The 13697-nt window shown below is 40.6% G+C and overlaps 1 protein-coding gene across 1 annotated transcript in view; it reads right to left on the bottom strand.

Annotated features, from left to right (window-relative positions):
* The window catches only part of RASEF (RAS and EF-hand domain containing), a gene marked incomplete at its 3' end in the record, with an annotated part of 170337 nt that overhangs the window by 42401 nt on the left and 114239 nt on the right, over positions 1-13697 (bottom strand). The window contains exons 4-7 of the mRNA XM_082245596.1: positions 9570-9665; positions 9104-9181; positions 7043-7158; positions 6882-6950 (exon numbers count right to left, since the gene is read on the bottom strand). Coding sequence (XP_082101722.1) covers positions 6882-6950; positions 7043-7158; positions 9104-9181; positions 9570-9665 — 359 coding nt within the window. The remainder of the gene's footprint in view (positions 1-6881; positions 6951-7042; positions 7159-9103; positions 9182-9569; positions 9666-13697) is intronic.

Below are 13697 nucleotides of genomic sequence, written 5' to 3'. Positions count from 1 at the left end.
CAGAAGGCCTGGCAGAACCCCGTTCTTCATGGTAGCCGAAGCACCTCGAATACTAGGTCAGGGGTGCTCTCCCGAAGAGAGCATGTATGAAATGTGGGTGCTAGGTGGGTGAACCAAGCCAAAAGGCCATACCCATACCCCCCCCCCCCCAAGACGTTCAGGGACAGTCCCAAGGACCTACACCCTACTAATCAGATTATGTGTGCAAATAAAGTGTACCGCCACATTACAAAAAGACAAACGTGAAACACACAAACAATAAAGAGTGGGGGAAAGGGAGGTGGAGAAGTGCAAGCCCAAAGCTTTAATGAAAGGACAAAAACACACAAGGGAGAGTTGGGGAAGGGGAAATCGCTAGACCTCCTCTTTCTCCATGAGATCCATTAGGTTATAGTCTCTGAGCAGACTATGGACCAGTCTGCGACAGTCCTCAATGGGCATCCTCTCTCACTGGTAGATAAGGCACTTTTTGGCGCACCATAAAGCGTCCTTAAAGGAACACAGAACCTGCCAGGCGTTGTCAATGTCCTCTTAGGAAAAAGTTCCACCAAATAATCCATTTAGCACACCAAAGTGTGTGATGGCAGTCTGTGGTACAAAGTCCTTAAGTTCAGGTTCCAAGGCCCTAAACAGGCTCTGTGCAAAGGGGCACTCCCAGAAAACCTGCAAAGCAGTTTCCTCCTGGATGAACTATTCCTCTATTCAATATACACCCATGCGGGTGAAAATAATTCAATTGCGGCCTAGTCTGTACGTGTGAGATATACCCTTTTATATACTTTTGTTCTATTCCGCTATTCAATATACACCCATGCAGGTGACAAAAATTAAATTGTGGCATAGTCTATATGTGTGAGATGCACCCTTTTGGATACTATTTTTCTATTCCGCTATTCAATATACACCCATGCGGGTGACAAATATTAAATAGCGGCATAGTCTGTACGTGTGAGATGCACCCTTTTAGATACTATTGTTCTATTCCGCTATTCAATATACACCCATGCGGGTGAAAATAATTCAATTGTGGCCTAGTCTGTACGTGTGAGATACACCCTTTTATATACTTTTGTTCTATTCCGCTATTCAATATACACCCATGCAGGTGAAAAAAATCAAATTGCGGCATAGTCTGTATGTGTACGTGTGAGATACACCCTTTCAATTTGTTTGGCGCATCTCCTTCCACCACCGAGGATTGCAGGGCGCTTCAGTTTACATCCTGTTCCTAACTCCTCCTACTCCGCTTCCTCATCCTCTACCGCCTCCTCATCCGGTCAGCATAACACCTTCACCACCAAATTCAGCAAAGTCAGCGGTAAACGACAGCAGGCAGTTTTAAAACTTGCATGTTTGGGGGAAAAATCCCACACCGCGCAGGAGTTGTGGAGGAGCATGGAACAGCAGACTGATGAGTTGTTGGTGCCAGCGAGCCTCAAGCCCGGCCTGGTGGTGTGCGATAACGGGCGAAATCTCATAGCAGCTCTGGGTCTAGCCGGTTTGACGCACATCCCTTGCCTGGCGCATGTGCTGAATTTGGTGGTGCAGAGGTTCCTTCAAAATTATCCCGATATGTCAGCGCTGCTGCAGAAAGTGCAGGCCGTCTGTGCGCACTTTGGGCGTTCTCACCCTGCTGCTGCTCGCCTGTCAGCGCTGCAGCGTAACTTCGGCCTTCCCGCTCACCGCCTCATATGTGATGTGCCCACAAGGTGGAACTCCACCGTGCACATGCTGGAAAGACTGTGCGAGCAGCAGCAGGCCATAGTGGAGTTCCAGCTGCAGCACCACTCTGGAGTCGGCTCCGGCTGACATACACACGGGCCGGATTTCGGCTAGTTTTTATTGAACCGGCTGATGTCTCCCAACATTCGCCCCATGTGTAGTAGGCATAAAGGGGACATTTACTAAAACGTGAGCACACAGAATCTTGTGAAGCTTTGCCAATCAACCAATCACTTTCTAACTTCAGCTTGTACAATTAAGCTTTAACAATAAAACTTGGAAGCTTATTGGTTACTAATATGAACCAGTTTCTGTGTACTCCAGTTTTGTACATCTCTGTAAGTCTGTCTCACAAAAAATGTTTCCCTATTTTCTGAACCTCTCTTTTATTAGCCTCTATCTTTTGAAATGTACAATGCCTTGAAAAAGTATTCATACCCCTTGACATTTTTCACATTTTGTCATCTCTTTTATTGTGAGCTCTAACAAGCAAGGCCCTCTGATTCTTACTGTATTAAACGGTTTTGTAGTTGCACTGTCTACCCTCAAGTTGTAAAGCGCTGCGTAAACTGTCGGAACTATATAAATCCTATATAATAATAATAATAATATTACAACCAAAAAGGTAAATGTATTTTATTGGGATTTTATGTGATAGACCAACACAAAGTGGCACATAATTGTGAAGTGGAAGGAAAATGATAAATGGTTTTCAACATTTTTTACAAATAAATATTTAAAAAGTGTGGTGTGTATCTGTATTCAGCCCCCTTTACTCTGATACCCCTAACTAAAATCTAGTGGAACCATTTGCCTTCGTAATTTACCTAATTAGTAAATAGAGTCCACCTGTGTGTAATTTAATCTCAGTATGAATACAGCTGTTCTGTGAAGCCCTCAGAGGTTTGTTAGAGAACCTTAGTGAACAAACAGCTTCATGAAGGCCAAATAATACACCACACAGGACAGGGATAAAGTTGTGGAGAAGTTTAAAGCAGGGTTAGGTTATAAAAAAATATCCCAAACTTTAAACATCTCACAGAGCACTGTTCAATCCATCATTCGAAAATGGAAAGAGTATGGCACAACTGGAAATCTACCAAGACATGGCTGTCCACCTAAACTGACAGGCTGGGCAAGGAGAGCAGCCAAGAGGCCCATGGTAACTCTGAAGGAGCTACAGAGATCCACAGCTCAGGTTGGAGAATCTGTCCACAGGACAACTATTAGTCGTGCACTCCACAAATCTGGCCTTTATGGAAGAGTGGCAAGCAGAAAGCCATTGTTGAAAAAAAGCCATCAAAAGTCCTGTTTGCAAATTGCGAGAAGCCATGTGAGGGACACAGAAAACTTGTAGAAGAAGGTGCTCTGGTCAAATGAGACCAAAACAGAGCTTTTTGACCTAAAAGCAAAACGCTATGTGTGGCAGAAGACTAACACTGCACATCACCCTGAACACACCATCCCCATCGTGAAACATGGTGGTGGGAGTATCATGTTGTGAGGATGCTTTTCTTCAGCAGGGTCAGGGAAGCTGGTCAGAGTTGATGGGAAGATGGATGGAGCCAAATATAGGGCAATCTTAAAAGAAAACCTGTTAGAGTCTGCAAAAGAATTGAGACTGGAGCGGAGGTTCACCTTCCAGCAGGACAACGACCCTAAACATACAGCCAGAGCTACAATGTAATGGTTTAGATCAAAGCATATTCATGTGTTAGAATGGCCCAGTCAAAGTCCAGACCTAAATCCAATTGAGAATCTGCGGCAAAAATTGCTGTTTACAGACGCTCTCTATTCAATCTGATACAGCTTGAGCTATTTCATTTTCACGCTATGGAAGTGCAAAGCGGGTAGAGACATCCCCAAAAAGACCTGAGGCTGTTTTGCAGCCACTTCACAATTATGTGCCACTTTGTGTCGGGCTATCACATAAAATCCCAATAAAAATACATTTATGTGTTTGGTTGTAACATGACAATGTGGAAAATTACAAGGGATATGGATACTTTTTCTAGGCACTGTATACATACTGTATAATGAACAGTTAACTGTAAGTAAAAATTTGCATGGGCACTCTAATGAAGTGTATCTTGTTTTGATGTAAAGTTCAATACAATTTTGAAATAAGCTTGTTACGCTTTTACGAAATGCGTTTTTTGGATAAATGTAATGGTAAAACATTTCCACATTTAACAAGCACTTTGCACCCTACTAATAAGGCATAAATGCCAAACCGAACCAGAGAATATTACACAACTATAGATGGATATTCTGAGACAACTGCAGTTCTGTACTGTAAGAGAGGAAATAGAAATTACATAGCTCTTAGGGGACCAAGACATTTAACATTTAAAACCAGAGCTTTAATTTTGCCCTTCACAGGGAGGAAAACAAGGTTGCGTAACAGAACTTTGGAATAAAGCATAGTATAATATAATGTCCTTGGAGGAGAATCACTTATCTTTTATTGCCTAAATCTTTAAAGACAGTGCATATTAATAAGTGAATTCATTATATTGATTGTTTCAGATAAGGCTCAAGTAAATGAAAAAGGATGGACTGCTGTACCACTGTTTAATTTTTCTCTGACCACCATTGTTCTCACCTACCCCTTATATGGATTTTCTATAGTAATAACTTCATTGAATAAAGTATAATAAAAACCAGGGACTAAATCTAACCTATTATAACATACAAGTCTTGATATGCACTGGCTGCATTCATTTTCTTTTATCAGGCTTTTTTCCCCTCTATTTTAATCTAGTGATCCTGCCAGCAGGGACTCATTCACATGGGCACAGATCCCCATAATGCCTGAAAAGCCATTTTTGTATCTTTTTGGTCTAGGGAGCTTTCTGTGAGCTTCCTATGTAAGTGAATGGAAAAGTGGTGGCTATGTGTGACTATGTGGACAGGTACGCAGTGATGGATACATGCTGTACGGGGCTCGGCACCCATGTGACTAAGCCCTACCATACTTCCGGTTCTAGAGAGACAACACTCACTCACTATACTGTACCTATCGAGAAGCAGCATTGTCATCCTAGAACTGGAGATGTGTTGGAAGTATGGACCACAGAAAACCTTTTTCCTTAGACCCATAACATAGAGGGAAGGTGTTCTGTAATTCATAGAGAGGAAACTAGGAACAATGCTGATATCAGTCATCAGGGGCAAAGAGTACAGGAAGTTATCAGTTTACTTGATTTCTGGCAGGATCAATAGTTTTTTTATTTTTTATTTCTCAAACAGATATAACAAAACACTTTCAACAGTATATTTACCATTTAGAAAAGGAGCAAATAGGAGAAGGTAATTTCTAGGATTAACCTACACCTTATGCAGGGCTTAGTGAGACAGTTACAGTGCCTTGAAAAATACATCTTGAAATTTTCCACATTTTGTCATGGTACAACAAAAAACAAATGTATTTTATTGGGATTTTATGTGATAGACCAACACAAAGTGGCACATAATTGTGAAGTGGAAGGAAAATGATAAATGGTTTTCAACATTTTTTACAAATTAATATCTGAAAAGTGTGGCTTGCATTTGTATTCAGTCCCCTTTACTGTAATAGCCCTAACTAAAATCTTGTGGAACCAATTGCCTTCAGAAGACACCTAATTAGTAAATAGAGTCCACCTATATGTAATTGAATCTCAGTGTAAATACAGCTGTTTTGTGAAGCCCTCTGAGGTTTGTTAGAGAACCTTAGTCAACAAACAGCATCATGAAGGCCAGGGAACACACCAGGCAGGCCAGGGATAAAGTTGTGGAGAAGTTTAAAGCAGGGCTAGCTTGTAAACAAAAATACTCACGAAGCACTGTTCAATCCATCACCCGAAAATGGAAGAGTATGGCACAACTGCAAAACTAGAAAGACCTTGGCCGTCCACCTAAACTGACAGGTCGGGCAAGGAGAGCATTACTCAGAGAAGCAGCAAAGAGGCCCATGATAACTCTGTAGGAGATGCAGAGATCCACAGTTTTGGTGGGAAAATCTGTCCACAGGACAACTATTATTCATGCACTCCACAAATCTGGCCTTTATGGAAGAGTGGCAAGAAGAAAGCCATTGTTGAAAAGATGTCCCATTTTCAGTTTGCGAAAAACCATGTGGGGGACACAGCAAACATGTGGAAGAAGGTGCTCTGGTCAGATGAGACTAAAATTTTACTTTTTGGCCTAAAATCAAAATACTATGTGTGGTGGAAAACGAACATGGTACATCACTCTGAACACACCATGAGCAGCATTGTGTTGTGGGGATGCTTTTCTTCCGCAGGGACAGGGAAGCTGGTCAGAGTTGATGGGAAGATGGATTAGCCAAATACAGGGCAATTCTAGAAGAAAACCTGTTATAGTCTGCAAAAGACTTGAGACTGGGGCGGAGGTCCACCTTCCAGCAGGACAACAACCCTGAACATAGCCAGAGCTACAATGGGATGGTTTAGATCAAAGCATATTCATCTGTTAGAATGGCCCGTCAAAGTCCAGACCTAAATCCAATTGAGAATCTGTGGCAAGACTTGAGAATTGCTGTTCACAGACGCTCTCCATCCAATCTGACAGAGCTTGAGCTAGTTTGCAAAGAATAATGGGCAAAGGTTGTACTCTCTAGATGTGCAAAGCTGGTAGAGACATACCCAAAAAGACTTGCAGCTGTAATTGCAGCGAAAGGGGTTTCTACAAAGTATTGACTCAGGGGGGCTGAATACAAATGCATGCCACACTTTTCAGAAATTATTTTGTAAAACATTTTGAAAACCATTTATCATTTTCCTTCCACTTCACAATTATGTGCCACTTTGTGTTGGTCTATCGCATAAAATCCCAACAAAATACATTTACGTTTTTGGTTGTAACATGACAAAATGTGAAAAATTTTAAGGGGTATGTATACTTTTTCAAGGCACTGTATCTATGTAAAGTTTAGCAAGTTCCATAATAGTAATGGATAAAGGAAGGTCTCTGGGACTAGGAATGGGGACTAAAACGTCTAAATCCATTCCAATTCCAATCAAAAGTCCAACCAAGTCCAATTAATAATCAATAAGAGAACTTGTTTTGTGTTGGTCCTTTTAATGCGCACAAGATAATATGAAATTGATAAAAGCTAAATATTCAGTTAATATTTTCATTAAAAACATACATACTGAAGAATCTCAATCTGCCGTGCCAAATTTTCTCTTTCATCGGTATATTCCCTGATTATTTCCATATCTCTAGAAAAAAGAAGCAAAGGAAAAGGTCCAGCTTATATGATGTTAAATGAATTATCTAATGGATTTAGGATGTAACTATGGTTGTAATATACCTTTCAGAATTTAAACTCTGGTCAGCATAATCACTTTTCATAGCATCAAGTTCACTCTGAAGGAAAGAGATGCTGGTCTGGGCTTCCAGAAGCTCCTTCCTAAGTTTCTGATTTTCCTGTTGGAATCATACAATAACATTTTATTTGCACTGATATTATGAGCTTTACATACTAACGTTTAACAGAAAGCCAACCAATCAGAAATCAGTAGTTTGGATTGTAATTCTGGGATCAACTTAGGACCCTCTCTGTTTGAAGTTCTACTGTTATTATCATGGGATTCTTCAGTCTACGGTTTCAACAGAATATTTTATTTTTTTTACAAGCTTACTAGAAAGGTAAAGTTTCAACACCTGCTCACATTCAGAAAACAGCTGTTCAGGTATGGGCGAGCTATGACACTTGAACATCTCACATCCATGGCTTCTGACATTATCGACAACCAAAATGTTTAGCAACCAATGACAGCAATACATACAGCAGTAAGCACTGTGGAGTTTATCTCTTGGTAGTATGCTCTGCTGACAAGTAACAGTACAGCATATCACATCAAATGAGAGCCTAAAGGTCTCCTTGCTGGCCGGAGATCCATTGGATGTATTATCCGCAGGATGTAGGCTGCATAGTATGTTGTACATAGTTACATAGTTACATAGTAGATGTGGTTGAATAAAGACAATAGTCCATCCAGTTCAACCTGTGTAGGTGTGTGTAGCTGTAATCATCTCACATAGCCCTGAATGTTCTGATCCTTGAGATGTACATCTAAGAGTCTTTTGAAAGCCACCATACTTCCCGCAGAAACCACCTCTTGTGGTAGAGAATTCCACAATCTTGTAGCCCTCACAGTAAAGAACCCCCCACGTTGCCTGAGGTTAAAACGCTTCTCCTCTAATCGCATTGTATGCCCTCGAGTCCTCATGCAAACCCTTCGACTGAACAGCTTTTTTTCTAAGCTGAGATCCCCATTGAGATATTTGTAAATTGCTATCATGTCCCCCCTCAGGCGTCTCTTCTCCAGGGAGAATAAATCAAGCGATTGCAGACGCTCTTCATAATTAAGGTCCTCCAATCCCCTAATCAGTTTAGTTGCCCTTCTCTGGACTCTCTCCAGCTCCAACACATCCCTCCTGAGGACTGGCGACCAGAACTGGACAGAATACTCCAGATGCGGTCGGACCAGAGTTTTATAAAGTGGAGGGATTATAGTCTTATCTCTGGAATACATCCCTTTCTTTATGCATGCTAATATTCTGTTGGCTTTGGCAGCTGCCGCTTGACATTGCATGCTGTTGCCTAGTCTATCATCAACCAAGACTCCCAGATCTTTCTCCATTTTTAATTCCCCCAAGGGTTCCCCTCCTAACGTGTATTGTGTTTTTATGTTTTTAGTCCCCAAGTGCAAAACCTTACACTAAGATAAGATAATCATATTATCTAATTGAACAATTTCAATTTTTCCAGTTACTGAATGATACGGGATCAGATTTTCTGGCATACATGACAACCAAGTTTGGTCTTATTATGTGTGCTTGGGTGGGTTTTGGAAGAAAACACTGGGGTTGATTTATTAAAACTGAAGAGTGCAAAATCTGGTGTAGCTCTGCACAGAAACCAATCCGCTTCTAGCTGTTTTCTTTTTTTTTATATTTGTCAAAGCTTAACTGAACAAGCTGAAGTTAGAAGTTGATTGGCAACCATGCACAACTACACCAGATTTTGCACTCTCCACCTAATTTCAGTGGCAAGCATTTTTTTTTTGTTTTTCTCATTCTTGGTTTGGGGCATCAGAATAAAAAAACACTGGTAAGATCTCATCACCGGTGTCTTTTATTCTGATGTCCCAAACCAAGAATGAGGATACTTTAGTCCTTTGCATTCCGTAAATAAATAAAACATTTGTTTTGAAAGAATGGGCCCTATATAGGGATGTGATAGATTGTCAGCATTACTTTGGTAGGGGCATTAAATATCAAGTCCTCTGTAAAATATTGTGGAATAGATGCGCTCTATGTAAAGTATCTGAAAAAAAAAAATAATAAATCAGCGCATGTCCCTTACCAGGGTCAACGCATGCAATCGCTTTTTTAAAGCAGCCACATCTTCTTTTAAGTTTATGCTTTTGGATTGTTCTTCCAGCTACAAAAATAGAATGGCAATATTAAATAGGTTAATCACTTATAAAATTAAAATATATATATATATATATATATATATATAACATCACTGCTATTAAAGAATAATAACATTACATTTAGCAATATGTACTGGCACATAACTTTGTAAAATTTCTTATTGCAGGTTCATGCATAGGCAGATCCGTTATGTCATAGGAAATATGCCAATAGATCAGTTTTGAATTTTTATGATTTTTATGAATGTTATGAAAATTTATGATTTTTTTTTAATTTTATGAATTTCAAATTAGGTTTTTCTAGAAATACCGATGACAAATTATCACTTTTATGTAATCTGATCAGAGACTCTTTAAAAAGAAGGTTTATGGCAGTAAAAGATTTTTGATTACCTTTTTCAGTTTCTTGATTGTCACCTGGAGCTCAGCAACTTCTGATTCATGTTGTCGCTTCAAGTCGTTGAGGGCTTCCTCTGCTTTTCTCTTCTCCTGGAGTAATAAACACATCAACGAAATATTGTCATTGTCATGTTCTGCTCAATGTCAACACTGAGAAAACATATATAGATGAAAGGAACACCATGCTTCTGATGAAAAGGAAATGGTTACTGTAGAACAAAGAATGGTGTGTATGTATTTTTACGATTGGCGACTTTCACCTGCAGAAAGGATGGAAAATAGATCCATAAAGACTAGTTCCTATCTTAACCACTTAAGCCCCGGAGGATTTGGCTGCTGAAAGACCAGGGGGTATTTTGCGATTCGGCACTGCGTGACCTTAACGGACAATTGCGAGGTCATCGCCTCTGTACCCAAATGAAATTGATGTCCTTTTTTTCCCACAAACAGGGCTTTCTTTTGGTGGTATTTGATCACCTGTACAATTTTTACTTTTTGCGCTATAAACAAAAAAAGAGCGACAATTTGGAAAAAATAACAATATTTTTCACATTTTTTTATATGAAATTCCCCCCAAAAAAATGTAAAAATCAAATTTTTTTAACATTTTAGGCCAATTTGTTTTCTGCTACATATTTTTGGTAAAAAAAATAGCAATAAGCGTATTTTGATTGGTTTGCGCAAAAGTTATTGTGTTTACTAACTAAGGGAAAGATTTCTGTCATTTTTTTTTTTTTAACGAGTAATGGCGGCGATCTGCGATTTTTTTTGCGGGACTGCGACATTGTGGCGGACAGATTGAACCCTTGGCTGACATTTTTGACACTTTTGGGGGTACCAGTGACATTACTACAGTAATCAGTGCTATACATATGCACTGTTACTGTAAAAATGACACTGGCAGGGAAGGGGTTAACTTTATTGGTGATGCAGGGGTTAAGTGTGTCCCTAGGGGCGTGCTTCTAACTGTAAAGGGGTGTGGCTAGTGATGTAACCACAGAGACATACGATCCTACATAGCAGGATCGTATGATCTCTGCAGTTAGATCAGGAGAATGACAGGTGGCTGTGTTTACATTAGCCGCCCGCCTTTCTCCCTCTCCACAGGGAGATCGCAAGTGACCAGCGGGCATCGGGTCCGCCAGACACACGCGCGGACTTGTTAGAGAACAAGCGGGGGCGGGAGCGTGCCTCCGGCGGCGCGCGCTCGCCCCCTAAAGGCTTTTAGGCTAGCGACGTAGTACTACGTCACTTTGCCTGTACGGGGCTGACCGCCGCAGTAAATGTACTTGCGGCGGTCGGCAAGTGGTTAAAGTGATACTAAAAATATCCTAATTCTCCCCAAATAATCGATACACATTCAGTTACCTAATGGCACTGTAATCTATTTTTCATAAAATAATTTCTGTGTTTTTGTGCCTCCTTATAACATCATCTACCTCTTTTTCTCCCCCTCAGTTACATTCGTTTGGATTGAGCAATGTGCACTAGATGCAGCCTTGTGCACAACTCTAGGCATACCACAAATCCCACAGTCCATCTCAGGGGAAAGCAAGAAAGTGTGGCTACCTTCTTACATAGAGTGGGACCAAGGAGAACAAACTTAGCCACCCTCTAACAAAAAGCTAGGTCACAGCAGTAAGTTAAAGCGGAGTTCTGGCCTCAAATACCTTTTTTAACTAAAAATACCCCCATAGTACTAATCCCTTGCCCTTTACAGAATCGCTATTCTCATACTTACAAGGTGTACAGTATGGGATTTTAGTCAAAATCTTACTTTTAAAAACTCTGTCTGAGCACGGCCATCTTGGATGTGGGCATCTGAAGCCGCAGTGTAATCTGCTGTGTCCTTCTTCCTGATTCCAGGGAGTGTTCTGGGAGTTCTTCCTGATTCCAGCCTCCTGGGAGTGATGACAAACAGCTCCCAGGATGCAATTCAAAGGCGGAAGTGATGTCGGTGGCCGTGGCCACAGAGGGGGGAGAAGGAGGAAGTACAATTAAAAATGCCCTGAAAATAAGGTAAGGGACCCCTGAAAAAAATTGAAAATGCCCAATTGATGATCAGCATAGCGAGCACTCCAGGAATCACTAAAGTTGCAAAATAGGCCGGAACTCCACTTTAAGAATACATACTTGAATAGAACTTTTTATAAAAAAAGTTTAGTGTCACATATTTCTGTAGCACATAAATAATAGGTATGTATAGCAACTCAAAGAGAGTTTGAAAATAAAAGATAAAAACTAAAACTTAAATGTTTCCCATGAAAGATATCTGGGGTCATTAGTTTTCTTAAAAAAACATCAATTCACCTAACATGGCAATCCTGATCTTATTGCAACACGTAGGGTCTATGCTAGATTATGTATGATAATAGAAACTACAGAAGAGTTTCTTTGTCAGACTAAAAAAGTAGCATTCCAATTTCCCAAAAGGCTAAAAAAAATAAAATGTTCATATTTCTTACAGTCTATCTCCTTTCAGTGGCTGCAAGAAACTATGATCGGGCCCCTGTGTGGTCCCCTGCCCCCCCCCCCCATCCCCTGTCATACCACCGCGTTCCCCCAACCCCTCTCCCACGGGCTGATGCGGGGTATCTGTCAGGATGGAGAGTGGGGAAGGGTCCGGTAAATGTGTCATTTAAAGGCCACTTCCTTGTCTTAATGAATAGAGTCAGTGATCCGTGCTGTACCGATCTACCGAACTGTCTTTACTATGCTTCAGTTTATGAATGGAAGGAAGCTCTGTACTGAGCTTTTCTTGTCCATTCATTCTGTGCCGCTGAGGCTGCAGAGAAGGAGATTGAGGGCTGTGTCCTTATTTACCTTTACCCCTGATATTTCACTAAAGCCCCCCAATGGGGCTCCTAAAAATTTAAAAATAAATAAATAAAATATAATTTTTACAAATAAATAAATAAAATAAAATTCTTTTCTTGCACGGGGGCCTCCAAGCTTCTAATTACACCTCTGCACTGTACCCAAATGACTTTTATTTTAACTTTTTTTGACACATAAAGCTTTATTTTTAATAAAGAACATGCTGGTGTTGAGGTGGTTTCTACATGGAGCTTGATAATGGTGCATTGGATACAGCACATCGGTTATACGCAGAGGGGGGAGATATAGATGTGAATGTATAGGAGGATGGTGAAGAGAGGGGTAATGTGAAGGATACAAGAGATAAAGGTGTAACATAGAAACATCATGGAGATCAGATGTATAGGAGAGAAGGGGTGAAAGGGCTAAAAACTGATCCACAATCAATTACAAACCCTCACCATGAATCATCTGCTGCTGCCAATCCCTTCATTCACAAATTTTTATTAATAAAGTCGAATTATGACTCATATCACAGCCATTAACAGGCATCGTGGCCCGCTGTGCCCTATTTCTGTAGTGCCCTTTATAAACAGAACTTCAGAAATACACATCCCCGCTATGTAGTTTATAAACATAAAGCAGTAGAAAAATGTTTGTAGTGAATATAGTAGTAAGTGTCACAAACACTGAGTACAACGAGTACAGAAGTGCGCATTGGTAATGACAGCAAACACAGAGGTGGCCATCAGTGAAATGTAAGGAAAGCGGGACAAGTGGTGGAAGAATAGATAACAGATGCAATGGTGAAAGCGGGGTGTGGGTGGGAAGTGAAGAAGGGTCAGCTGTGGTGGTAAGAGTGGAGGGGGGAAGAGGATCACAGATGTGGTGGTAAGTGGGAGGAGCTTTCAGCTGTAGCACTAGAAGATGGCAGCAGTCCTTCCAGCCAGCAGTAGAGGTCCAGACCCAGCATTTAATGACAGTGCTGCTGATCTCCTCACATCAGTGCACTCTGCAGATAGCAGCAATCGTGTACAAGCACAAGAAGTCTCCTGTCACTAATATTTTGCAACTTATACATGACACATGGGCGTTGTTTTTTAAAAACTTGAGAGTGACAAATCTGGTGAAGCTCTGCATAGAAACCAATCAGCTTCCAGTTTTTTTTTTTCTCAAAGCTTTATTGAACAAGCTGAAATTAGAAGCTGGTTGGCTACCATGCACAGCTGCACCAGATTTTGTGTTCTCTAGTTTTAGTAGATCAACATCATGGTCTACTAAAGACAGCTGCAAATATTTTATTAG

This window comes from Pelophylax lessonae (assembly GCF_965119305.1).
Source record: "Pelophylax lessonae genome assembly, chromosome: 1".
NCBI classification, from domain to species: Eukaryota; Metazoa; Chordata; class Amphibia; order Anura; family Ranidae; genus Pelophylax; species Pelophylax lessonae.
This window is presented reverse-complemented; position numbering and strand designations above follow the sequence as displayed.